The sequence below is a fragment of the Brassica napus genome, chromosome A5 (genome assembly GCF_020379485.1).
Source record: "Brassica napus cultivar Da-Ae chromosome A5, Da-Ae, whole genome shotgun sequence".
NCBI classification, from domain to species: Eukaryota; Viridiplantae; Streptophyta; class Magnoliopsida; order Brassicales; family Brassicaceae; genus Brassica; species Brassica napus.
This window is the reverse complement of record NC_063438.1, coordinates 21,911,159-21,938,417: the sequence shown is the minus strand read 5'-3', so window position 1 is coordinate 21,938,417 and position 27,259 is coordinate 21,911,159. Positions and strand designations below refer to the sequence as shown.

At 38.0% G+C, this 27,259-nt stretch overlaps 7 protein-coding genes, 1 long non-coding RNA gene and 1 pseudogene across 9 annotated transcripts; 5 read left to right on the top strand and 4 right to left on the bottom strand.

Annotated features, from left to right (window-relative positions):
- Positions 1-1,896: 1,896 nt before the first annotated feature.
- Positions 1,897-3,629, bottom strand: LOC106367500 (protein ASPARTIC PROTEASE IN GUARD CELL 1-like). The gene is made up of 2 exons (XM_048779650.1): positions 2,829-3,629; positions 1,897-2,739 (listed from the first exon to the last, which is right to left on the bottom strand). Exons 1-2 carry the CDS (start codon positions 3,583-3,585, stop codon positions 2,021-2,023), a joined length of 1,476 nt encoding a protein of 491 aa, XP_048635607.1. The 5' UTR covers positions 3,586-3,629; the 3' UTR covers positions 1,897-2,020.
- A 956-nt stretch (positions 3,630-4,585) lies between these two features.
- Positions 4,586-6,010, bottom strand: LOC125608678 (annotated as a pseudogene).
- A 33-nt stretch (positions 6,011-6,043) lies between these two features.
- LOC125608972 lies at positions 6,044-7,760 on the bottom strand. The gene is made up of 3 exons (XR_007339506.1): positions 6,493-7,760; positions 6,276-6,409; positions 6,044-6,124 (listed from the first exon to the last, which is right to left on the bottom strand). It is a non-coding gene; the product is annotated as an uncharacterized LOC125608972 (long non-coding RNA).
- Positions 7,761-7,970: 210 nt separating this feature from the next.
- LOC106367497 (carbon catabolite repressor protein 4 homolog 3) lies at positions 7,971-11,028 on the top strand. The gene is made up of 13 exons (XM_013807287.3): positions 7,971-8,399; positions 8,620-8,789; positions 8,880-8,945; positions 9,117-9,169; positions 9,267-9,348; positions 9,433-9,519; positions 9,696-9,788; positions 9,874-9,906; positions 9,997-10,109; positions 10,243-10,354; positions 10,442-10,527; positions 10,607-10,691; positions 10,774-11,028. The coding sequence occupies exons 1-13, from the start codon at positions 8,087-8,089 to the stop codon at positions 10,831-10,833; spliced, it is 1,353 nt and encodes a 450-aa protein (XP_013662741.1). The 5' UTR covers positions 7,971-8,086; the 3' UTR covers positions 10,834-11,028.
- Positions 11,029-11,152: 124 nt separating this feature from the next.
- LOC106367499 lies at positions 11,153-11,775 on the top strand. Its single transcript, XM_013807288.3, has 2 exons — positions 11,153-11,339; positions 11,424-11,775. The coding sequence occupies exons 1-2, from the start codon at positions 11,163-11,165 to the stop codon at positions 11,517-11,519; spliced, it is 273 nt and encodes a 90-aa protein (XP_013662742.1). The 5' UTR covers positions 11,153-11,162; the 3' UTR covers positions 11,520-11,775.
- A 1,857-nt stretch (positions 11,776-13,632) lies between these two features.
- Positions 13,633-14,758, top strand: LOC106363342 (B3 domain-containing protein REM9-like). The gene is made up of 5 exons (XM_048779120.1): positions 13,633-13,695; positions 13,782-14,091; positions 14,173-14,258; positions 14,337-14,631; positions 14,727-14,758. The coding sequence occupies exons 1-5, from the start codon at positions 13,633-13,635 to the stop codon at positions 14,756-14,758; spliced, it is 786 nt and encodes a 261-aa protein (XP_048635077.1).
- A 2,083-nt stretch (positions 14,759-16,841) lies between these two features.
- On the top strand, positions 16,842-17,469 carry LOC111200427 (small polypeptide DEVIL 7-like). Its single transcript, XM_022691564.2, has one exon. It carries the CDS (start codon positions 17,150-17,152, stop codon positions 17,309-17,311), a length of 162 nt encoding a protein of 53 aa, XP_022547285.1. The 5' UTR covers positions 16,842-17,149; the 3' UTR covers positions 17,312-17,469.
- A 2,325-nt stretch (positions 17,470-19,794) lies between these two features.
- LOC125608677 (glutathione S-transferase T3-like) lies at positions 19,795-20,853 on the bottom strand. The gene has a single exon (XM_048779119.1). It carries the CDS (start codon positions 20,851-20,853, stop codon positions 19,795-19,797), a length of 1,059 nt encoding a protein of 352 aa, XP_048635076.1.
- Positions 20,854-22,992: 2,139 nt separating this feature from the next.
- Positions 22,993-27,068, top strand: LOC111215644 (histone deacetylase 15). Of its 2 annotated transcripts, none has more exons than XM_022719499.2 (18): positions 22,993-23,148; positions 23,371-23,530; positions 23,621-23,815; positions 23,949-24,051; positions 24,141-24,205; positions 24,312-24,387; positions 24,472-24,536; positions 24,642-24,697; positions 24,814-24,937; positions 25,044-25,169; positions 25,288-25,338; positions 25,459-25,527; positions 25,688-25,796; positions 25,984-26,063; positions 26,183-26,265; positions 26,347-26,392; positions 26,476-26,653; positions 26,738-27,068. In XM_022719499.2, exons 2-18 carry the CDS (start codon positions 23,414-23,416, stop codon positions 26,830-26,832), a joined length of 1,638 nt encoding a protein of 545 aa, XP_022575220.1. In that variant the 5' UTR covers positions 22,993-23,148; positions 23,371-23,413; the 3' UTR covers positions 26,833-27,068. The 2 variants fall into 2 exon arrangements, with proteins under 2 accessions (XP_022575220.1, XP_022575218.1); XM_022719497.2 differs by having other exon boundaries at positions 23,008-23,148; positions 23,376-23,530.
- The last annotated feature ends 191 nt before the right edge of the window (positions 27,069-27,259 follow it).

Here is a 27,259-nt window from a genome sequence, read left to right as displayed (position 1 = left end):
ACGGGTCGCTCTGGATCGGGAGCGACCTTGGTAGGTCGCTCTGAGAGGTCGCTCCAGGGTCATCTAAGACTGTTCGGAGTAATGAGAACGCGAGCGACTTCATGGCGTCGCTTTAGGAAGGTCGCTCTGAGAAGTGGGACACAGCGACTTCGTGATGTCGCTCCGGGAGGTCGCTCCCATGCTCGGTTCGTCCAATGGTCACCTTTTCACCTCTTTTGAGCTCCAAATAACCTCATGTGGTATTCCAGTACCTAATAGAGACTCATGTATGCAAAATGCAACCTAAACATGTCTGAATCCTAATCTATATGATGAAAATGCTCATGGATGAATGGATAAAAACAATGCAAATATGCAAGATATCAAAATACACAAATACATAACAGAAATTCTGAATTCTCCAAAAGATTGATTGAAAGTTGAAACAAACAAAAAATTGTATTTTTAGTTTTTCTTTCTTTCGATAAGAATGTTCTGCCGTCACCTGTTCATCTTAACTTACGATATGGCATTTTCTTGAAGTTGTTAAAACTTTATGATTTTCTGTGTACACATATATCATACACAACAGCGTATAGTGCTCTGTATCACTCATATAAAACAAACTAGGATACGATAGAAAGCAAAATCAAAGGAGATGACTTTAAGAGCATCTTTAATCTAATTTCATATTTTACTTTTTTAAAATGAAGTTAGAATATAAAATATCTTACCTTAGAGCAACCTTAATGGTTGAATTCCTAAATCAAGTATCTAAACAATACATTATTACTATTTTATTAAATAGCTAAAACTAAAATCAAGAGAAAAAATTACACCAACAGAAAACAAACACACAAGCATAGAAAATTAAGAACGTTTCTAAAAAGTCTTTTATTAAGTCTTTTATTAAGAAACTTTTGATCAGTCTTTTACTTACTTTTTTTTAATATTAATTTTTTTTAAAACTTCTCTTCATACGCATGTTAGAGGTGTTTTTATTCTATTTCTGCTCCATAATGTAATAACAGAAAATTTATTCTATAAATAAAATAATATTTCTAATTTTGTTTATTACTCTATTTTTATTCTAAAATGAACTAGAATTGAAATAAAACTAATTTTGATATAGAATCATTTTATTTTAAAAAAATGAATTTTACATTGGAATGCTCTAGTGTAAACTTTACATTCACATTGCTCTAACTTCACTCTATTTCTACTTCAAAATAGAATAAAAATAAATTTCCTTTATAAATAAAATAATATTTTTATTTTTTGTATTTTATTCTAAAATGAAATAAGATTAGAGCCAAAACTAAATTCGTTATAAAATTACTCTAGGTTGAAGAAAAAATAGTTTACACTGAAATGTTAATGACAGAAAATAGAAACGGGCCAAGTAAATCACCCCGTGACTTCATATGCACATGATTTTACTCGGTAGTTGCTAAAGCTAAGTAAACCTTAAAAGTCCACCCTCGTGTATCCTTCCAAGACGTGGCTTTGTGCATGTAAGCTTATGCACATAACGACATGGTTTTCCAACGTTATTTGTTCAGTTTCTTCCGGAATTAATGTGAAAAAATGTGTGGATAAGTGATTGTGCCTTTTGATTATTTTTTAATCAAATCTGTTGACTAGATAGGGTAAATCGGACTCGCTCACATGTCCATTTAAAAAGTAAATTATTCTGTATTTATAATCTAACTTTTTACTCCGAGTCAAATATAAACTTTCCATTCACATTGATTTGTTTTTACACACTCGGAAGATTCGGACAGCCATCTAAATATATTCACACCAAAAGGCTTTTGAAGACTTTTTGAGATCTTTCGAGATGCATTTTCACACAAAAACTAAAGAAACGCAATTCAGTCATTTTTTTAATTTATATTGATCAATAAATAACTCTGATTAATTAGAAGAAGAAAATATATAATAATAAGGAATCCACACTTCAGATTTTATTTTTCATTAAAGAACCAAGAACTAAAGGGTTTTACTGATATATCTGTAAAACTACTAATCAGCCCGTACTTTAGCATTTATTAGCTGACAACCCGATAAGATGATTCGCTAGATCGTAAGTGATACGTGTCCCTTGCTGCTGCACGTTCCCGATGATCGACAACGAAGACGACGTCGGAGCAAAAGCGAAGCAGAACGTCCCCGCATCATCAATAGGTATCAAGTAATTCTTCGCCGGCAAATTAAGCGTCTTCCCACCGGTGAAGTGAAACGCCACCGTCGGGACTTTCACGGTGGAGAGAGACGAGAAGTCGTAGCACGTGTCGAACAGAGAGATGCTTGACGTCCCTCTTTTGAGATTCGCCGTGAGTTTAACAAACGCGTCGCGGAGCGAGTTATAGGCCTGAGTCTGGAGCCGAGTCACGGCGGTTCCACAGTCCAAGATCACTCCTCCGGTTCCCGAAGCGTCGACGGCGAACGCCGACGAAGGGATGGAGACTTGCTGACCGCCGACGCTGAACCCGCTGAACCCGACGTAGTAGAAAGTATCGATCTTGCTGTTACGGAGGATCGGCGCCGTCGCGTCTCCGGCGCCGACTTGCACCGAGTTGAAGTCGAGACTCGACGACTTCCCCGAGTCGCGGTCAACGAGGCAGTAAGAGAAAGACTTCGCTTTGATCTGACTTGTCATCGACAAAGCTCCACCGCCTAAACCGAGTAAACCGGCTGCTCCGGTGAAGAGACCTTCGTTATCACGACCACACCCCAAAGCAACGTTGTCTACTTTACCTGATTATTCAGTTTGTTATATTGGTTTAGTAAAGGGAAGCTAAACCAACTCATAACATTTAACTAAACCGGAGTATATCATCTAATACCTGAGCTTCCAAACGTCACCGTATCGGTTGCGTATTCACCGACGGTGAAAGACCCGTCGCCGTAACGAACTTGGTAGAGACACTTGTCTGAGCGGCAAGCCGAGGCTCTTAGAGAAGCGCACTGTGGAGCGGAGCAAGTGAGGGACTTGTACGTGGAGGATGAACTCGGGTCGAATATCGGGTCGGATTGTTGGTAGCAGGAGGAGCAAGGCTTGCACTGGATCCAGTTGATGTCGCTTCCGGTGTCGAGCACCATGTACATCTCCTTCGCCGGAGTTCCGACGCCGAGCCGGGAGAAGTACTCGCCGCTTCCTTGGCTAGCTCCGGAGATGACAGGTGTCGTTAGCTCCTCGGGTTGGTATCGGGTCTCGCTGTCGGCGCCCTCGACGGCGAGGTTGACTTTAGCGATGATTGCGGCGACTCGGGATGAGTCTCGCTCGAGTCGACTCAGTACTAGGCTCTTGTAGTCCTTGTGCTGTGACGCGACGAGGGTGTCTCGGGAGTGGAGCTCTAGAGAGAGTGGAGAGGAGGAGTTGAGGAAGACCGGGACGGATTCGGGTGCGCTGGTGGTGGTGGTGAGTGAGGAGCGAGTCGGGTCGATTGAGAGGATGTGTTGTGTTTGCTGGAGAGATGAAACGACGTCGAGTACGGTCGTTTCGTGTGATGTTGGTAGGGAGCGAGAGGAAGCATCGGTCGTGGTGAGGAGAAGAGAGAGAGTGACGGTGGAGAGGAGAGATAAAAATCTTGCGGAAGCCATTGTGGGAAAGATAGTAGTGAGTTAAGTCGAAGATGAAGAATGTTTTACTTATAGGAAAAATAAATAATAGTAGTTGCGGAGAGAGTGACGCCATAATTGATGTGGTTAATGAGAAATAAAAAAAATTGATTATTCTATAAATAGAAAGATTTTTTATTTTTTGTTCATACTTTATTTTCCACTCCATTTTTAGAATAAATTATGGAGTGAGGATGGAGATGCCCTTAATTTACAATACTCTTAAATAAATACTAGAGATTTTTCCCGGACTACGCCCGGGTTTTTTCATATATTTTAACTAAACTTGAATGATCATATAATTTTTTATAATGTATAAATGTAAAAAATATATTTTTGCTTATTTTCAGTTACTTGTCGCTAATTAAAAATCATTACAATTGATATATACACCAACTCCATTTGCTAAAAACTTCATGCAGAGTATTTTTCCTATTTGAAATACTCAAATAATCTTGATGGAAGCTATCATAGGTTATAGAACCAAAAATAAACTGTTTCTGTTTGAAAAATAATATGTTTTGTTTTACCGAAGTAACAGGTTCGAACAATTAAGTTTGGTTACTGACCTAAGACTTTCACATAATTGAAGAAGTATGTGAAGATTGGCTATGTTCTCTTTGATTGAATTCTTTATTCAAGAACATGAGATTGACGATGTTTTTCAAGAACATAAAATTGGCTATTTTCTCTATGTTTGAAAATTAGATTATATATCTAAAATATAAGCATTATAAACACTTCTTCAACCACTAAACGTAAAAAAATATATATATATAATAGTTTTAATACATATAAAATCATATTACTTATAGACGTATAAATAATTTTAATACTTCGTTTTCATATATTATATAATATGTTAAATGTATTGGAAAGTAAATTTGTATTGTTAAATTTGTTGTACCAAATGATTTTGATGTTCTTGTTTTTCTTGTTGTTACAATTTCGGGTGAACAAAAAATTTCAGACAAAAAAAAACTAAAGGCAAGGTAACAAATCAATAAAACTATCATTTAAGCTACAACAAAATAATAAAAATATTTACTCTCAACATTCTGTAACAAAACCATTTCACTGCAATCTCTATAAAAAAAGGAGCTTCACGAAAGTACCAAACCTTACACACTGATGCACATCGAGAGGATTTTAAGCAAAGCTAAATATGAACGAAACTACTACACTTACTACTGGAAACTGAAAAAGGCAATAACAACACTGAAGCACCATAATCTGTTGATCAAGAATGACTTTCACCTGATGTACTCTAAGAAGGTGGACACAGGCTCAGTAGCTTGGCAAAGCATATGCTTGTAATCATCCACAAACTTGAGCGTACACTTCTCCACGATTGTGGTGGTATGCAGAGGTGAAGGTTCTGCAGCCAAAGGTATTGATCACAGAGATTCAGATGCTATTAGAATCAACAGTAGTGCAGATTTCAAACAAAATAGCAGAAGAAATCAAGCTACTGAGATCCATACATGAAGATGAATGACACTGAAAATAAAATGGGGATTGAAATCTTTTCGTAAGCTTTAAACCCAAAGTCAACCAATTAAATTCATAAGATAAGCCAAGTTCAAAGAAAAAAACCAAAGCCTGTTGACAATAGCCAATGTAAGATACCTCTCCCCCATTCCAATTGGTGTCTGTTCATCAGGTCCTTCCCAGAAAGGTGCTTCACCATCAGTATCCAGTCCTCAATGACTCTGCTTGCTCATTGTCGCAGTTCTGCAGCAGTGCATCAACTCTGAAGTTTATTCCAAGCGAATCCAAGAACTGAGACTGAGTCATAGGTCCATGGACTGTCACATTTTCTGAACAACACACACGTTTTCATTTGGTTTAAGTAAGTTTATAACTCTAATATTACAAATGATGAGTAGTGAGTATATGAACCAACCTGAAGCTTCCTCAGCGGAGTGTTTTATCGAAGGAAAATCAACATAAGCACTTACATCCGCAGAGCCTGGATTATCCAGTATGTTGACAAACTTGTGTTCTCTAATAGCCTTATATCATATCCATAGATTCAGACACAAAAGACTTTATAAGCATTGGTTAGAGCATTTTTTTTAGGACACAAACCTGAAGACTGTATGAAATGATTCCATCCTTCCCATAATTGATTATAAATGCTCCACCTCCATCAGAGCCTATTCTCTTGGCCATTTCTTGAGTCAAAATCCATTGACTTCGGGCTGATCTCGACATGATCCAGCTTCTCCTTTTCCTCAGGTGTAGCCCATGTGCAACGTTTCACCAGATATAAGGCTGCAGGTGTAGATCAGCTCTGAAGTTTTCTTTGCATATTATATATATACAAATACTTACTGTGAATCTTCTCCCACATCAACCATTTTCTGACACTAGCCTCGTAGAGATTTCTGCAGAGTAAGTCCATTTAAGATACACATACTAAACTAAAAGGAGAAGACTATATTGCAAATCACACAAACCTGAAACTGATGAACTGGAAGAGCATCATAGAACTCATGAGCTATGATTATTGTTGGTACTGCCAAGGCAAGCAAAAGAGAACAATAGATACAATGAGGAACGATGCAGATCATCATATTTTTCATTGCTTACGACGTTGACTGTTGCTATATTAATCCAAGAGCCTCATAAGAGAGTCTCAATAAGTAATATGTAACAAACATGCATACCTCCTGATGGTACCTCTTCAAGAGTAGCGTGCCAGTGCACAGGTGTCCCATCTAGTGAACTTATAGCTTTCTTCTCCGAACTACTTTCATCTGTGCACTTCAGGTTCTGGTGCTGAAGTTTCTGCAACGCGAGACTGCACTCCACAAGGTGTATATGCAATGCTTGATGGAGATTGAATTAATAAGGAACACCACACGAAAAACACATAACTCGTACCGTTTCAGATTCATTGATGAAGTTCAGAGGTCGTAGCTGGACGGAGAAAGAATGTTAGTCACCAGAACACGATTAAGGTTTACTTTGTTGGGCTCGTCTGATTGTTGGGGAGTGAGATGGTGTCGACGGATCTACGGTGACGGATGGCGGTTCTCTCTCGTTTGTTTCTCGTCGGTCCAGCTTCTTCCCCGCCGTCTTGGGAGTGCGACAGCTTGTGATTCTCGGACCTAAGCGACGATTGGAGGCTTGAGCAGATCCGGGAAGCTAGGGTTTCGGAGTTGGTCTCTGTTTCGGAGCCACCGTTTAAGGCCGCGGGACAACTCTGCAGGCGGCGGATCTGGCGGTAACAGGTGATGGATCCAACGCCGATCTTGGACACACCGGTATGGTGAAATCTCGACATCCTGCCCTTGAAATCGTCTGTGTTCAACGGAGCCGGAAACTATGCAGAGGAAAACGGTAAAAAGTGATTGCAGTAGAGAGAATCAAAAAGGCAGTAAGGAATTTTGATGAAGAGGAACAAAGAAGACGAAGTCGATGAGTGAGTCGTAGGGTTTCTTTGTTGACTCGGCCGCAGATGACATGGCATTAAAAACGAATTTGATTGGTTGATTTTCTGATCTGACGTGGCATAGCTAATAAGGCTTCTTATTCCCCTTTTAGTATTGTATTGATTATTATATACATAAAACTTAAGTTCAGAATGATAACATCCGTCCCGCACCGTACCGCAGTTAACAATAACAAAAATCTCTACATATACTATATATCTATACATTTTATAACTGTTAGAACCGCACTGCAGTCAAACCGCTTGTTCCGCACCGCTCAATCTGTTGTTATCATTCGGAGCCTTAGAGAACATTATAATGAATGACGAAATAATACTAGAGTTTTCAAGGAGATTGCAAAAAAGAAACGTCTACAGTATCATTGGTGCTTTAGGTAGGCATGCTTGAAAAAATCAGTATTCTAGACATAAAATACAAACACAATATTGATTTGTTTAGTTTTGTCGCACCGTATTGTCGCAAAATACAAATAAATTAGTATTCATCTACCATTTTTTTTTGTCTCACCGTTTGGTAGTCATATTATAAGCAAGTTTTTTGTTCTTGGGTGTAATATTATAAGCAAAGTTTGAATAGGTTGTGGTAAATTTCTCTTAACATTGTTACCAAAAAAAAAAAAGGTTGTGGTAAGTTTTAGAAGTACATCAAGTTGTCAACTGATTAGGTTTGGTTATATTCTTGTTATTATCATCTTCTTCTTTTTTTTTCCCAAATTTTCTTCGTGTTTGGTTGAATGATTTTGATGTATAACTTCTTCTTTGATGTGAATTTACGAAATAATTGGAAAAAACTCTGCAATGATTTTACTTTCTTGATTAAACAAACGAGTTGAATAATATTTATTAGGGTTGTTGAAAAAAAAAAAATATTAGGACCTGATAATGGGCTTTGGGAGGAGAGTAAATAAAACCGATATGTCTTTTGTCTGTTTTGACAAGAAACTTGTAATAAAAGATATTATCCATAGGGCGCGAAGCGGTTGCTAGTGTGTGGTTTTCAATCTCTCGCCACAAAACCCAAAAATGCGTAGCGTGGCTTGTTCTTGGTCACGGCCAACCGGAGCTTCTCGAATCTCCTTTGGTGGTCACCTTTCGTCTGGATTTCACCGCTCTCATCATTTATCGTCATCTCTCTCTTTTCCATCCTCTGGCGATGCGAGCTTCCTCGTGTCCTGCTCCTCCACATCTGGACCGTCCGATCATAACGATTCTTCAAACCGCTCGTACAGCCGTCGATGGTACAACCGTCTTCCTCGGCGTCGACAAGCCGATCAAATGCCTACTTCACGGATTGCTCGTGACTGGATTGATTCGGATACCTCTACCGTGTCTGAAGGTAGGCGTATGATGATCTTATTCTTATTCGTATTCATCAGAGCTAATATATTCAAATATTCATGAACTGAGGCACCAAGATTTGGGAACGGTTTAGCTTTTCGTTCTCGAGATTCCAAACGTTTATGTTTTTTGTTGGACCATGTACGTTTTCACATGAAGCATGTGAAACAGGGGAGAACACTTTGTTCTTGACTTGTGTATTTGTGTGGTAAACATAGATTCAGACAGATTCACGGTCGTGTCATACAACATACTGGGAGATAGAAACTCGTCATATCACAAGGATTTGTACTCCAACGTCTCGTTTCCTTACCTCAAGTGGGGTTACCGCAAAAGGTTGATATGCGAGGAACTCATTCGTCTCAGACCAGACATAATCTGTATGCAGGTAACATAAACTTTCCTTCTTTCTCTTGACAAGGAGGAGTTATGTTGGGTTAAGACACTCATGTTCTGCTTTTGATGCGGATCATTGTAGGAAGTAGACAAGTATTTCGATCTATTCAGCATGATGGAGAAAGCTGGATATGCTGGCTCCTACAAGGTTTGCTTGTATTACCTCTGTTATGTACCATATCAATGCGATTTGCTTTTGTTGATTAAAAAATGAGTGGCATGAGATGTTAAAAAAAAATCGATGGTTGGTTTCGTTTACCTCAGCAAAGTTTTGTTTCTTTAGAAGGACTAGTACAAAATATAAGCTTTGCAATGGCAGCGGCGAACTGGAGATAACATTGATGGATGCGCAATGTTTTGGAAGGCCGACAGGTAAGCAAAGTCTGTCTTGACTCAAATCTGTTTCACTGTGAAGAAAACGAACTCAGCATTGTCAAAGGTTGGTTATATGTTCTTCTTTTTGACAAAGGTTTCGGGTTTTGGAGAGGGAAAACATTGAATTTAGCCAGTTTGGGATGCGTGATAACGTTGCACAGCTTTCTGTTCTCGAGGTAGCAATTCTTTCTTATTTCTTTATTTAACTTTTTATGTATGTGCGTAGGTGATTGATCTAGTTTTTTTGGCGTTTCTATTAGCTGAGGAAGTCTAAGTCAAGAAGGCTACTGGTGGGTAACATTCACGTGCTTTATAATCCAAGTAGAGGAGATGTGAAGCTTGGTCAGGTAAGTGTCCACTGTTCAATTGATAGATGAACTAATCGAACAATTTGACTGTCATAAAGTTTACAAAATGTTGATTGGTTCATGTAGCTTGAAGTCGAGAGATGTTTAACTAGCATATATATATATATATATATATATATATATATATGCGCTTATTCTTGAATCTTGATTGATAGATCCGTTCGCTCTGCTCAAAGGCTCACTTACTCTCTAAGAAATGGGGTGATATTCCTATTGTTCTAGGCGGAGATTACAATAGCTTACCGCAGGTACATACTTTTTCAAATAAACGCTTTCACTTTGGTATTCTGTATTTGTTCATCTCAGTGTTTGATGTTATCTAATCACGAGCAGAGTCCATTGTACAACTTCTTGGCGTCCTCTGAGGTATGAAAAACATCTACAGTCTTGCTTCAGACAAACCATTCATATACCCGGTTACAGTTTCTTTGGTCTGACAATGTTTCTATCTAACAGCTGAATATAATGAAACATGACAAAAGAGAGCTGTCTGGGCAGAGAAATCGTCTTCCCAACCAAGTTCTTGAGACAGGAAGCAAACCTAGTAATACAATAACTTCCATAAGCAGGTAAGCTCATTCTCTTAAAGATTTCAACAGGCTCTACAGTAAATGGTGTCTGCTTTGTAAAATATATATTGTGTTCACTTGAGATGAGGTCTTTGTAAGTCTTAAAACACTTTTTGATACTCATTGGTTTCAGATGCTTAAGTAGCTCTTGGACCAACGAAGAGATCCGTCTTGCGACAGGCCAAGAGAACTCGTACTGGGCTGTGCACCCGTTGAAACTCAACAGCTCATACGCATCAGTTAAGGTAATACACACAAAGCTTTTACTAATACATGACAATAAATTGTGAAATAAAAGCGTCTTTAGTGATCATGGTCATGGTACACGCCAGGGTTCAACAAATACAAGGGACTCTATTGGTGAACCTCTAGCAACCTCATACCACTCCAAATTTCTTGGAACGGTTGATTACCTCTGGTAACATTTTTAAATAAACCAAATAATATAATAGCTGCCGGATGGATTAACTTGAAACATATATATGTGTCTGATTCAGGTATTCAGATGGTATTGCACCTGCAAGAGTTCTTGATACACTTCCCATTGATGTCCTCTGCAGAACCAGAGGCCTTCCTTGTCAAGTAAGTTTTGTTACTAACACGATGGTTTTGTTACTAATACAATGTCCTAATGATGTAGTCTTGTTCGTCTTTGGTTTTGCAGGAGTTGGGTAGCGATCACTTGGCATTGGTTTCTGAATTTTTCTTTGAACCGAATGGTTGATGACTTCTGAAACCAGCTTAGATTGCTTACGGTTTACATATTTGTTTATGATAATAGATTTATAAGTACAAGCGTTCCGAAATAACCGGATATGGTACGAAATCAAACCGACTTCTCGGTCAATAATTTAATGTAAAATAAACCAGGATAATCCTTTCTCCGTTTATTTGATTTAGACCAATATATTTTCCTTTATTTCTTAATTAATTATTCTGGATCTGAACCGAATCGAACCGAACCGGATCCAAGTTATTTGCGACATACCAAAAAAACAAACCATAAGATAGAATTGAACCACCCGGTACCGTTCTTTTATCTGGTTCATGTAAATGATAACGAGATCATACAGTGTTGTTGCATACTGTAATCAGAGGAAGGAAAAGAAGAAAGCAGAGGAAATGGCGTTGAGCTCGATGACATGGGCTTACGCACGGATCATAGCTGGAACACTTCTCGGTGGGACTCTCGGATTCTACGTAATGCACCGCGTCGAAGTTAGCTACAAGGTCTGTTTCTTCTCCTTGTGCTCGACTAAGCTTTACTGTTTTTTTGCATTTTTTTTCTTCTTGAAACTTTTTGGTTTTACGCAGATGAAGATGGAGGAAGCGTTAAGGCAATACGAGAAGGACATGAAGAAGAGACAAGAAGAAGAGAATCTCGGTCACATCAGCGAAGATTCAGTCTAGCTTTGCGTGGGGGAATATGCACTCAAAGTGTTCGATGAAATGCCCAAACGAGATTCTTTCTTGTTTTCTCCTTTTTTACTCTTTTTCTTTTGCTATAATTTTTGGTTTGGTTTGGTTGGCGGTTTGAGAAAGTTTTATTGACTTCGGTTTAAAATATCTATACCATGATGGACCAGATAAACTGCGAATACTATGTCCTTGGGTTTTGTAAGGGTTTCAGTGGTTTTTCTTCTAAAGAATAAAGTCTTAAACTGAAGTGAAATGTACGAACTATTACTTCATAAGAATACTGTAGTTGGTCCTTCCAGATCAATAATCTTCTATGACTGTTTCTACTCCATAACGAAAATCTTCTAACAAGAGTCGCTTGATGTGTTATTTATACGAACGTTTGTTTTTCAGTTGGTTACTATGCCAAAATTTAGAGAGGTTTTCAAGGGTATGGTTGGATATACCTCCAAGTGTAAATATTTCAGGTTAATATAAAACTACTCTTGATGATTGTCCACTAATCATAACGAAGATCAATGAAATTCTAACCCGCCATCACTATAGATTTCAAAAGGTAAAAAATCTATAAAAATGAAACCCTTCTTTTTTTTAAAAAAAAAAAGAAGAAAAATGTGACTAAAGCCAGTAAGTTGGCAAGTGAAAAAAAAAACGTAAAGCCAGTGAGTATATTTCCCTACATATATAACTACTTTATGGACCGCAAATGGAACGAAGAAAATAGGAAAACATTAATGTCGAAAAACCAAAGTCATTGTCTCACAAATTAAGGTTGTATTTAGTATTTTCGAAAGAAAGGAAATAGGTAACAATTAATCAACCGGCAAGGACTGTCTTGTCTGCATGGCCTTCACGTGCACGGTGCATCCCCTACACATTGCCCTTTCGTGCAATATAAAGAATCCTAATTTGGTTTGTTTACTTTCTCACTGAGTATGATAAAGATGTGATGGATTCGACATTTCACTTCCTACGTTGGAAAATGTATAAAACTCTCCCATGTGATTTCCCACTTTTTATGGAAAATGAAACCACTAAATTTGACACTCTCATATAAAACAGATACGTTCAGTTGCCGTCAAGAAAAAATGATTTCACAAATAGTTCGAGTCTTATCACTATAGTCGAAACCAAAAATTGTTTAAAGGATAAAAGGAATAAACAGAACTCGCACCGAAGATACTGTAAGCAACATTTTGCTTAAAGTCGCACTTTTATTTGAAAGAGACCGCCGGATATTCCAAAACTTATATTCTTAGAGCATGTTTATAGGCGTATGTTACTAGGTCTCTTAAGTTTAATGAGGTATTAAAAAAAATGAAAAAAGACAATTAATCTAAGCTACGTAGCTTATTTAGACGACATAAGAGCATGTGCAACGGTAATAATCAAGCAATCCTTAACATAAATCCTTAATGCTTTTTGATTAAAGAAATATTAAAAGAGGAGAGGAAAGTTAAGGATGATCCTTAATTAAGGATTAAAAATCGAAGTCCTTATCTTGCTGGCACATATTGATTGGTCCGTTTTTTGTGTTGACTCTGGTAAGGCGAGTTCGAAAACACGCGAACCGTTCTCATTTTTTCAGAAACCCGAAAAAAAAAGCAGAGCAGAAGGCGAGGCGATAGAGAGACGACAGAGAGGCCAATTGTGATCTCGATCTGTGAAGGCAAAATTCGATCTTAATCTATTTTCTTTTTCATTCTCGCGTTTATGCATGTTGATTTCATCTCGTTTTAGGGTTCGATTGAGGTGTTTTATAAAATCTAGGGTTTGAAATCAGATTGGAAATTTTTTCGATTTAGGGTTTTTGTATTGGTTTGATTTTTTTGCATTTTCACATCGGTTCTTTGTTGTTATCGACTGGATTAGAGAGGTTCTGGTGTGAGTTCACAATCGATTTATGGTTTTGGTTCGTGATATCAAAATTAATTTTTTTAATACGAAACGCGACTGGATTATAGAGGTTTTGGTGTGAGTTCACAATCGATTTATGGTTTCGATTGTGGGGATCAAATAGATTTTGGGTTCAAAATGGAAATGGGGTTTTTGTCTGCTTGGAAACTCATTGTTGATATTGTTTACATTCGTTTCTTGTTTGCAGATGGCGATTCCACATGAACCTCATTTCTTTAAGCCTCTGCTTCCTGGTTTCCACAGTGGCGTCGTAAGAACCTCACTCTCCCTATTTGTTTACATTCGTTTCTTGATTAAATGTATTTCTTGTTTGATTAACTTCGCATTTTCTTGCAGACAATACCACTTGCCTTCTTCTCAAAGCACATAGAAGGGAAGACGAACCAGAAAACATGGAAACTAAGATCGGACGCTTCAGATCAAACTTGGGAAGTGATACTAGAAGGCATGACACTCACCGGAGGTTGGAAAGATTTCACCACAACACACGACCTTCAAATCGGTGACCTTGTCATCTTCAAACACGAAGGAAACATGGTGTTTCATGTGACTCCTTTTGGTCCTAGCTGTTGTGAGATTCAGTATACACATCCTCACATCATCAAGGAAGAAGCCGACTCCGGTGATGCTGATGACAATGAGATTAGTAAGTTTCAATCAAAGTTCATCGTTTTGGTCCTACCTGTTGTGAGATGTTTTGACGTGGAAATTGCTTCTTTTATTTCAGGAGGAACAGTGGCAATGTCTTCTTTCTCATACGACTTCTGTTTTTTGGCTGAGGTCACTGCTTCAAATCTAAAAGCATACAAACTTGTGAGTCATTTTTCATACGAATAAACCAGATTTAGTTAGTCAATTTTGATTCCTAAAAACCATATTCTGTGTTTGAAGTATCTTCCTAAGCGAGCTACTAGTTCTACTGCTTTGAACAAGCAATGCCAAGAGATGATACTAGTGAACAAAGAGGGAAACTCATGGACTGCGAGTTTGCGATTTAGCGAATCAGGCGGCATGTATTACATCACAAGGGGCTGGGGAAAGTTCTGTCGTGATAACAGATGCGACATAGGAGACTTATTTGTCTTCAATCTGGTTGGAGATGGGAAAACTACTCCCTTGTTGTGTGTATGCCCGGAAAGTAAAGTGTGTTCTGAACTACTGAGCAAACACTTGAGCAGAAAGCGTGGTGAGTCTTCTCCATTGCCTTGCTTGAGACGTCTTTAACTTGTTTGTTCTTTCTTTGCTTCTAGTTTAACTTGCATGTTTGGTTTTGTTCTGTAGGTGATATTGCTTCAAGCTCACGGGTGAATTAGAAGAATGGTCAAGTAGTCTTGCGTCTCTTTAGCTTGCGTCTCTTTAGCTATGTATCTCGGACTTGTTAAGAGCTTATATCCTCTTGTTTTCCTTGCTACAATGTACTTGTATGATCATTTCAGTTTAGACTCAAGTTCTTATGTTTCTCTACTCTCTACTCATTTCAGTTTAGACTCAAGTACTTATAAGTTTAAATCTTTGTACTCTACTCTTGTAAGTTTAAATCTGTTTAGCTAACTACAATCTTGCTTCTCTTCATTCTCTTCTCTTTTATGTTATACAAGTAAGAAGATAACTTGTACAAGTAAGAACATAACAAAATCAAGCTAAGAAGATAACAAAAGTTGTACAAGTAAGAAACATACTTAATTTACAAAATGAGAAATTATATACAACACTTATTTGATTTAATTCAAAATATTTGTATGTTTACATTTTCTTTTCTAATAAATGTAAATTTTTAATTTCTTGTTTTAAATTTTAAATTTCTAAGATTAAAAAAAAAACACACTAAGGATTCCATATTGGATAACACTATTGGACCTTTAATTATGATAAGAGTCCTTAACTATTGAAAAAAAAAAAAAAACAAAATACTATTATATTGCTAAGGACTCCAATGGTGGATAACACCATTGGAGATGCTCTAAGATACGTCTCTTGATTGCCACGCGTCGTCTTTGTAGCTTTTGGGAGGAGAAAACGAGGGGAGCTCTACTCGTCGACGAAGTGAAGCAAAATTGGTTCCTCTCCTCCTCTACGACGAATCAAATCGACGTCTGCTCTCCTCCTCGAATGAAATCGACGGCTGTTCTCCTCCTCGACGACGAAGAATGAAATCGGTTTCTGGACTGCTGCTGAACTCAAGCTTCTTCTCAATCGGACTGCTCATCATCTTCGGACTCTTTCTCTTGTTTGACCGTAACATAAGAACATCTCTAGGTTAGATAAAAAAATCTGTGTTGCTTCTGTTGAAGGCGTTGAAGCCAAGCTATGGCAGGTGAGACCATTGCCATTTCCAAGTTTCTTGACTTTTTGATTTGTTGAAAAGTCTTTCTAACATCATCTTCAAGCATTGTTAAGACACTACCAATAAACCATTAAAATTAAGGATCTCTTAACCAAAACCCTTAACTTTAATTTAATATTTAAAAAATCACTAAGACCCTCTAGGTGAGTTTTACCAATAAACATGCTCTTACTAAACTCCACCAAAAAAACATCATAAGCCAATAACTTGTATATAATATAGTTTCTGCATACAGTTATATTGCATCGTGGAAAGAGAGAAAATTACATATATATTCTACGTTACTACGTTCTGTTCATTCTTTATTGGCTTCAACTATGATAGTTTAACAAGCCCTTTCTCCAAAAAAACTATGATAGTTTAAATGAGAAGTGTGTATGTGGTTCAGTTCAATAAAAAACAAAACGATTATGATTGTGAACATGCTTTGAGGACCCTGGCGATTTACTAGAAATGAGCTGTCCGCACTGTTAGGAAGACTGATTTGACCTCAATTCGTCATGGATTTGAATGACTATCGATGACCTGCAGAGATTAATGCCAAAAATCATAATAGCTGGATAGTAGAGTTGGTACGTTTAGAAAAAAAAAAGAGTTGATACGTTTCTTTTGAAAACTATAGTAATTTACGTTCTTGATTTTCACAGTTTCTCGTTTTTGGTCAACCAACATTTCAATGTGTTAATATGATAGAACTATGATAATATTCAGTCGTACTGTTTCAGAACATCAATAGTAGGAAGTTCTCACAAAGATTCTCAAAATCTATTAAAAATATATATATGGATGAAATAGTGTTGTGGATATTTCAAAAACATAAGAAACTCATTTAAAAATTTTCTTAAATAAGAGATTTGAAGTGAGATTTTATGGTTTGAAATACACATAATATAATAGGTATATTATTGTATACATATGATGAACCTCCAATAAAGATGCTTTTAATATGAATATATTTGAAGTTTCAACTGGTATAAAGATATATATATATTAAAATGGGTATAATCTTGATCATAAATAGAAATGTATGTCATTGTCGTAAACGAATACATAAGTTCATGTTCTAATTAAGATAACTGAGTAAATCCATCACAAACATCTGTACCGATGATGAGTCTTTGAATTGAAAGGAGACATGAAAACAATACGTCAAATATTTTCAACCATAATGGGAAGATAGTCGGTCACACTCAACAACTGGCCTTTGTTTTTGGGTTGTTTCACTGAAGTGTCCCAAACCAATGGTGGGGAATACTTCCTCCTTATCTCTTTCTCAATATAAACGATGCACCTTCGCTTCCTTTTAAAAAATACACTTTAAAAACATCACACAATCATCAATTACTAACAAAAGCTTGTTATGAAAACACAACAAACAATGAGGGAGGAGGCAGTGAAGAATTTGGAAAAGAAAAAGAAGTCTTGTTCACCGAGAGGAGTTGGGAAGTTTCTGAACAAGAAGAAAGGAAAGTTCTACATCATTGGGAAATGTATTACTATGCTTCTTTGTGCACACGAGTGATCCTCTCATCATCACACACATTTGTACGCATGTATATATAGAGTTAAAGTTTACATCCATGCGGGTGTGTTGTATATTTATATTCTTGTTCTTGCCAACTGTATACGTGTGCACAAAAAAAGATAAAACAATATATAGAACATGCGACATTATGCTAACGGATCGGAGTACTAAATTATTTGATGATATTTTGTTCTGTTAGTTTTAATCGTAGTACCTTAGACCATCTTTATCCTAAAGACCCTAATGGGTCTCTTAATTTTATTTTAGCATTATTTAAAGAGTTAATTTTGGTGAGAGAGTTGATTAAGAAACTTACATTTTTCATCCCTCCATTGCAAGTCTCTTATTTGAGGTTTCTTAAAAAAAATATTAAACATTTTTTATTGAAAAAAAAAAATTTGTTACATAAAGCATAATAAAATATTACATTGTAAACATAAATTTTTAAATTAAAACATCAAAACAAAGATTAGAAAAACAAACGAGAACATTTGAAAGAAGCGTTCGAGCTCAGTTGTCGTCTTCATCTCCTCCAAATTTAGACCATAAATGTTCAACTAAATCAGCTTTTAGTTGTTGATGCATCTGTCTATCACGAATTGTAATTCGAACACCCATCATATTAGCAATATTTGTAGGCATATCTGTGAAGAAATTGAGATCGACATGCGAACTTCCGTTGTCTTCTGCCTGTTCGAACTCCGAAGAATCAAGCAGAGTGTATGAATCTCGTTCGTCTTCAACAATCATATTATGGAGTATGATACATGCTCGCATAATCTTCCCAATTTTGACTTTATCCCAAAAAAGTGCGGAATTTTTAACAATGGCAAAGCGAGCTTGCAAGACTCCAAAAGCACGCTCGACATCCTTTCGGATAGGTTCTTGACGTTGAGCAAATAAAACTGCTTTCAGCCCTTGGGGTAGTTGAATCGATTGGATAAAAGTTGCCCATTTCGGGTAAATACCATCTGTGAGATAGTAAGTCATGTGATACTCTCTTCCATTGACATAGTAAGTGACTTCTGGCGTATGATCCTTTATAATGTCATCAAAAACAGGCGAGCGATCAAGAATATTGATATCGTTTAACGTACCTGGAGGTCCAAAAAATGCGTGCCATATCCAGAGATCGTATGAAGCAACCGCCTCTAAAACAATTGTCGGTTTACCCGAACCACGGGAATATTGTCCTTTCCAAGCGGTGAGACAATTCTTCCACTCCCAGTGCATACAATCGATGCTTCCAATCATTCCGGAAAATCCTCGATACTCTCCAACATTCAGTAGACGTGGAAGATCAGCCGGTGTCGGTTTTCTTAGGTACTCATCGCCAAACAAATATATAATCCCTTCGACGAAATTTTCCACGCATAACCGAGTTGTTGTTTCACCGAGGCGGAGGTATTCGTCGACCGCATCAGCCGCAGAACCATATGCCAATACACGAATGGCTGCAGTTCACTTTTGAAGGGGAGAGAGACTACTCCTTCCGAGACCATCTTGCTTTTCCTTAAAGTAAAAAACTTCGTTGGAGAGACGATCAACAATGCGCGTAAATAATGGCTTGTTCATTCTAAAACGTCGACGGAATAAATTTTCAGGATACGTTGGAGTATCACTAAAATAATCATTCCATAAACGGATATGCCCTTCCTCACGATTTCTTTCTATATACGCTCGTTTTTTTCTTTTCTTTCTCCGTTCTTCTTGATCACAATGAATGATTAAATTCTCAAAGGCTTGATCAAAATGTTGATCAAAGACCTCATCAAATGCATCATCAAAAGCATCATCATCAAAAGATTCATCTAAAGTATTTTGTGAAGAAGAAGCCATATATGGTGATTGAAGAGATGGCGTTAAGAGAGAAAATATGAGCTGGTTTTTGTGAGTTTGTTGTTGTTGTGTTTGAAGAGAGGAGATGAGTTTGTTGTTGTTGTGTTTGAAGAGAGGAGAGGAGTTTGTTTTGGCGATTGATATAGAGAGAAGATGAGTGCATATAAATAGAGAAGATGAGTGCATATAAACACGTCCATGACATACAAGTCCACTTGACACTAACAGACATACAAGTCCGTGATATACAAGTCCGTGACATCCCCACTTGACACTAACAGACACATAAAGGCCACACTCCACTTGAAACTAACAGACACGTACACATATAGACACATACACATAAATACACTAACAGACACTCCACTCCGTGACTCGCTTCAGTGGAAGGCAAAACTCCAAAACTCATGTCACGCAAGCATCCTGGCCAAGACAAAGAGATACATTAACATTAGCATGATAAGAAATATAAAATACTACAGACGAAGACAAATATTGACATTAACTTAAAACATTTTATATCATCACTAACCAGACCATTACAATAAAATCCTAGAGAACTTAAATATTTTAAAACTTAAGCTCTTTAACAGAGCTTTGAAATCCGAGAACCAAACATAATTAACTAACAATCACAACACCTAATTAGACAGCAACAACTCTTTAGTTAACTTCTTCTTCAGAGCTACTTCATCATCATCTAGAGGTTCTTGTTTAGCCATGAGCCTGTCCAGAAGCTTCATCTTCGACATCTTCTCCTTCCTAACCAACATGTTCTGAAGCTCACCAACGTCTTTCCCCTCAGTAATTGGTTTCTTCCCACGGGCTTTTGCAGCCTTAACACCAGGGGGACGTGATGTTCCTTCTACATCAGCCTCGTTTTCATTGACTTTCGAGCTTGCTCCTGAATGTGAACCGTCGGCAAACTTCCTCCTTTTCGAGCTGGTATCAGTTTTAGCAGTAGCGAGCTCACACCAGTTCTGGTCGTTGCGAAGCTCGTTCCAGGCATGTTCGAGACCGAACTTCTTTTTTTGGTTATTGAAGAAGATCTCATGGGCCAGCTTTAGAACGTCATTGTCATTCATGCCACTGGTTTTCTCTCTTGTGGCTGCTTCATACGCCCCTGAGAACTTGCAAACTGCTTCATTCACCTTGTGCCAACGTTGCCTGCATTGACTACCCTCTCGTTTTTCAGAGGCTGCAAGTTTAGGACTAGCCGAGAAGTATGCTGCAACTCTGGTCCAAATAGCCACTGACTTCTGCTCATTCCCTACAACGGGGTCTTTGCTCGTGTTCAACCACGCGCTAATGAGCATTATATCCTCTGTAGCTGTCCACGACCTTCTTTCCTTACGCTCTGGTCGCTGCTCTGCAGTTTGACTGCCTGAGGAGGGTTGTTGACTGCCAAAGACAACATTTTGTTGACTATTAAGTAGGTCAACAAAATTGGCAGAATCCTCAAATGGATTGAAATCCATTTCCGAAGACAAGGATATAGTAGAAAGAGGAGACAGAGGATACAGAGGAGACGGTGGAGAAAGAGGAGAAAGAGGAGACGGTGGAGAAAGAGGAGAAAGAGGAGACAGAGGAGAAACAGGAGACGGTGGAGAAAGAGGAGACAGAGGAGAAAGATGAGACAGAGGAGAAAGAGGAGGCAGAGGAGCCGGAGGAGAAAGAGAAGGAAGAGCTATCAAGCGCATTCAGATGTTGGAGATTGAAGAGAAAGACAGTGGTTATAAATAATGCAAGGAAGAGAGGTAACATTCAAGACACCAACCCAAACAACTCAACACAAACAATTAATCATAGAAGCTTTTTAAAATTTATGTTTCAACTACTAGCAGACTTGAATGCTGATCGAATTGACACATATCTAACAACAAACAAAGGAGTTTCACAGAAGCTTTTTAAAATTTATCTAACCACATAAGCTTTTTAAAATTTATGTTTCAACTTATGTTTCTATCTAACCATCAGTTCTATTTAATACCATACACAACCATCAACCATAAATCTAACACTTAACTACATCTTTAATTACACGAGTTTCAAATCATCACAGAAGCTAACCACATCACTTCTAATTTAATTCATTTCATTTCATATCGGACCAGATGTTGGAGAGTAACACTAACCTGCATTGAAGAACCTTCCTGACCTCTCTTTCCACTTAGCAGATCAAACGCAAGTTGATCCCTCATCTCACGTTGATCCTTTCATCTCACCACACAAAGGCAGAAACAAAATAAATTCAATCAGCAAAAATAGCCAAATAAACATTGATGAACTTGCAACAAACAAAACGAGCTTGGAAAAAAAATTGTTCCAGCTAAACCCAACAGAATCATATGACAGAAACATTATCAAAATAGATTCACTTGCAACAAACAAATCACAACTTATGAAGCCACAATCAGAGACATACATCATTGAAGAACATGAAACAGAAGCATTACCTGTACGAATCGCGGAGAGGCATCGACAGAGAGCTCTGTCGCCGTGGAGGAGAGCCACCGACATATAGCCATATATCGCCGTCGACGACTACCACCGTGAGAAAGAATCGAACCTACAAACCAAACAAACCTGCAGTCAGAACAAGAATAAGTGTAGAATAAAACATGCATGCTTGAAGAACACAACAAACGCTTTAAATTTACCTTCAGATTCCAGTTTATCGATGCAGAAAGAGAGTGCCGTCCTTCGCCGACGAGAAGCCCCACGGAGAGGGAGATAATCGACGATTTCCTTCCTCGACGTCAGCCACCGAGAGAGAGAGGTCTGGCTTCGTTTCCTCCAGGAGTCACAAAGAGAGAGAGAGAATCGCCCTTTCGTCTGCGAGCCATAGAGAGAGACGATCTCGTTTCGTCTGAGTCCCATGGAGACATGGAGTTTCGCCGGCAAGTCGAAGAACCATGGAGGAAGAGAGAATCGCCTTCTCGGAAAGGTAGGTGGAGAGGTTTCGAGAGAAAGAGAGAATGAACCAAAACAAACCGTAAACGCTCTTCCTCTCTCTTCTTCCTTTGCCTACACGTGTCCCTCAAATACGGTCTCTACCTTACCCCAATTAAGCGACGTCTCCAACGTTTATTGTGTTTTTGATTTAATTTTAATGCACAATTAAATTAAGAGACCCCCTAAAGACCACCGATAAAGGTGCTCTTAGCTACATTAAATATGCTAGCCACTAGGCATGTTCCTTTTTAAATGGAAGTAATTTGCGAGGCTGGCATGATCTTGTTCTGTCCAAGAACATTCTCGCCAGTGAGCATCCATATTTGCAAGATTATTATCGGAGAAGTCACAAAACATGCGACGCATAGGCTAGGCTGATAGGCCAGTTCTTCACAAGTACGAGGAGCGCCACACCATAGCAAAAATTGTTCTTTGGTATAGCCACGTAGGATGTGAATGTCGCACAAACCAAGTCAATGAGAATTGGATTGATTTGCGTTTAAATAAAAAAATGTATGTTATTCAAAAATATATTTTAAATCATTCAATTTGGAAACTGTGATTTGTATTATTATTATATTATATCATATTCAAAATGAACTCATGTGATTCTAAATGTTTTGCTAAAGTTTTTTAATCAAAATATAAAATATAAATCTCATAATTTTTATAAAACTTGAAATATTTTAGTTATAACCATCAATTTTTTTAGTCACCCAAAACCATGGAAAAAAAATTGCTAAATACTTACCCAAAAAACAAAAAATCGTTATAAAACGAGTGAAAAAACAAATTAATTAGCTGTCTTCGACTTCGTATTCGATAATGGGCTTGGGCCTTTTTCCTATAGGATCATCATCGTTTAGCTCAACAGTGTTATTTAGCCCAAATAATCTTAGATGTAACAAGACATCGTCCTCGTCTCTCTAAATCTCTCAGACTGTCTCTCTCTTCTGCTCCGTTGCGCCACCGTGGTAGCTCGTAAAGTCACGCTCCCGACGCAGCCTCCCCGGTACATCGCTTCGCCGGAGGTTCTTCAGGTAAAAAAGTTTGCTTTCTCTCTGTAGTGAAAATTAGATTGTTGACTATCAATATATATAGGAGATCGATTTGGAAGATACACAAGGAAAGTAAGTTAGATTAGTTTAGGTTTAGTTCTTTTTTCGTAGCCGTGAAGAGTTTTCTTACATTAGGTTCGGTTTTTTTATTTAGCTGTCCACATTAATTAAAAAAGCTCTCTTTTTACTTTTATTGTGGCACAGCGAAGATTGCTGGTTAGTAGTTTCAGTCACTGCTGAGGTAACAATGGTTGTAGAAACTCTCGACAGTTCCTGTGACGGTTCAAAGAGAAAACATGCCAACGGTGGTGAAGAAACTCACCTCGATGAGCTTAGCAATGGAGACAATGGGGTTTCATCAACCGTGAGTTTAAATCAATGACTTTCCTCTCTTGATGTATTGCCGCTCACGGATTATTTTGGTGGTTGATGTGTCTGTCAATGTACTGTGCAGAAAAGAGCTAGGGTTTCAAGAGGAGAGATGACGTTTCAGGATATCTACGATGCAGATGCATTGCTGAATGAAGAAGATGAGGAGGATGATAGTGATTGGGAGCCTTTGCAGCAGCAGATGATGCCCGTTGAGTTTGTGAGATGGTGTTGCGTCAATTGCACTATGTCGAATCCTGGTGATATGGTCCATTGTTATGTATGTTGTCCTTCCTTTTTCATGTTTGAATACTGTTTTTTTTTGCTGCTCTTATCATTACCAATTGTCTGCTTACGTGTATGTGCACAATGTGTATTGGTTTAACATCACTAAAGTTGATTCCTTGATGCAGATATGTGGTGAGCACAAGGAATCTGGCATCCTGAGGCATGGATACTTAGCATCTCCGTTTTTCAAAGACACTGGTCTCACCGAAGTCGAAGAGAAATGTGGAGGTAGGTGTTAACTTGGTCTAACTTGGAGAACATTATCTAATTTCAAGTAACTCTTGAAATGCTCAACGTCTCTTTTATCTTGATCTCAGGAAGCTCATCTGCAACTAGCTCAACAGCTGTTGGTTTCGACGAGAGAATGTTGCTACACTCTGAAGTATGATTCTGTTACTGTTTTAGTTTCCTGAGAAATCTGTACGATTTGTTTATCTCCTTGCAAGTGTTTCCATTTTAACGGTGTGTTGATGGCATGGTTTAATAAGTTCGAAGTGAAGGCACAACCACATCCCGAGAGACCTGATCGTCTTCGAGCTATAGCTGCTAGTCTTGCCACAGCTGGTACATTGGTTTATTGTCATCCGCGTATATCATATCAATACCGTTGAAAGTAATTTTGGGTTGACCACATTTCAAAACTTGCAGGCGTCTTTCCTGGAAGATGCTTGCCTATTCATGCAAGGGAGATCACGAAACAAGAGCTCCAGATGGTGAGCTGCTGCTACTTATTTGTCTTAGAGACATCTCCAACTGCGAGTATAGTTCGTTTATTTCACAAACAAGTCATTAACTGGTTTATATGTTTCATTTTTAAGGTCCACACTTCAGAGCTTGTTGACGCTGTTAATATCACAAGCCAGCTTCTCTACAGGTTTGAATTTACATGTAACCTTTCAGTCTTCAGCATGCAAAAACATGCTTGTTTACCTGATTTGTTTGGTTTATTTTTGCTCTCACTGCTCATCTTGTTTTCCCAATGTCTGGCAGCTACTTCACCACTGATACATATGCTAATGAGTATTCAGCACGTGCTGCTAGACTTGCAGCTGGTTTATGCGCTGACCTTGCTACAGAAATTTACTCTGGCCGTGTTAAAAATGGATTCGCTTTGGTATGTCAACATTCACCATAATTTTATAATTCAAAGCTGCTACTACATATATGCTTGTTTTTGTAATTACACCATTTCAGCTGTAAGAAATGTTTGATTGAGTCAGGTGAGACCTCCTGGTCACCATGCTGGCATCAAACATGCTATGGGGTTTTGCCTTCACAATAATGCAGCTGTTGCTGCATTAGTAGCTCAGGCAGCAGGGGCAAGGAAGGTGCTGATTGTGGACTGGGTAATGTCAGCTGATAACTCAATGCTTGGTGGTTTTGTAGAACTATAAACTTCTTAGTTCTTGTTATTTGCATCATGTGTTTAGGCTAAATATGAATATATTTTCTCCATTGTTGCAGGATGTCCATCATGGAAATGGAACCCAAGAGATATTCGAGCAAAACAAATCTGTAAGCATCCCTAATCTAATTCTGTGGATGTCTTCTCATTAGTTCTTGTAGTGTTTGATGCAGTAAATCATTTTTGTGAATTGACGTTCCCAAAACTAATTATTGGGAACAATGGTATAGGTATTGTACATTTCCTTGCACAGGCATGAAGGGGGAAACTTTTATCCTGGTACTGGAGCTGCTGATGAGGTACGTGTGCCGTTCTGTTGTATTCCTTAGTAGACTTAGTTGCCGCAACATATCCATTTATATTAGTTTGTATTGTGTGGTGTTAATTTTACTCCCTTGTTTTGACATCTATTGAAGTGTAGGAGAGCAAAAGTTACTAATAATTGATTATGTGGTGCAGGTTGGTACAAATGGTGCTGAAGGTTATTGTGTAAATGTTCCATGGAGTTGTGGTGGAGTTGGTGATAAAGACTACATCTATGCCTTTCAGCATGTGGTTCTACCCATAGGTACAGATTCGTGTTCTGCTTTACCCTTTTGAGTTTGTTTCAATTCTAGACTTTACAAATATTTGGTTTCCATAAACTAGGCTTTGGCTTAGTTGATGATTAATATGCTGAGGAAGTGAACCGATCTTCTGAATGTGCATTCATTCTTTGTTCAGTCTAATTCTAACTGGAGACCTTCCCCTTGCAGCTTCTGCATTTTCTCCAGATTTCGTCATCGTATCAGCTGGGTTTGATGCGGCTAGAGGAGACCCATTAGGATGCTGTGATGTAAGTCTTATATTCTACCGTCTTTTCTTGACAGCTTCTGTAATCAATATTGACTGGTGCACCTCATCAGAGCCATTTCAATATTGGTTTTAAGAGATCAATATTACTCTCATTTTCAGGTAACTCCAGCTGGTTATTCTCGAATGACACAGATGTTGGGTGATATCTGCGGTGGGAAAATGCTTGTTATTCTCGAGGGCGGGTACTTGTTTCTGAATAGTCTCTTGTTTTCAAGTGGCAGCTTTTAAAGCTTTTTTTTTTTTCCTTTGGTCATTATTTGCAGCTACAATCTTCGCTCCATCTCTTCTTCTGCTACAGCAGTGATCAAGGTTAGTCTCTATTTTTCAATCTCCATATGTTTCAACATGGAGACAAAACGTTTATTCACGATCCCTCTTCATTTATTACAAAGGTGCTTCTGGGTGAAAATCCTGAGAACGATGACTTGCCTATAGCTACCACGCCTTCAAAAGCCGGCTTGGAAACTGTTATTGAAGTAATGAATATCCAAATGAAGTTCTGGCCATCACTTGCTACCGCCTACTCCAAATTACTCTCAGAGTGGGAAACACGTCTGATCGAAAACAAAAGTGAGTGATCCTTCCCATATACAATAACCGCATCCTTCTTCATTGCACTTTTCTCCTAATAAAATCTCTCACCTGGTTTTACAGAGAACCAGGTGAAAAGGAAGCTGGTTCGGGTTCCCACTTGGTGGAAATGGGGAAGGAAGAAGTTTATGTACAGGTTTCTATCTGCTCGTATATGACTTCAAGCTGAAAAAGATGGTAGAACACAATCTTCTTAATCCCTCGTAGCAATTGTATTCTAACTCAAAAGTCTTTTAGTACCACGAGAATGCTATGACTGATCTAGATGTCTCGATTCTGTTGAGTATTTCTTTAGCTTTAAGTGGCAGAAAGAATTGTATTATGGAGCTCGTGCTGCTCCTTTGGATTATCTGAGTATCTAACAAACATCTGCCTATAATAACTGCTTACCCGAGATTACGAATCCACAATTTGAGTATTTTTGTTATATAATAGAATGAAAAAAATGTACAAATCTGAACGCTTTATATTCCCTTAAAAATTCGAGTTAAAGATTAATAAATTTCTGTTAAGTAATTGAATCAAAAGTCAACCACCACTAGCCGCTATTTACTAAAACCTTGGTTTAGCCGTAAAACTTCTTCT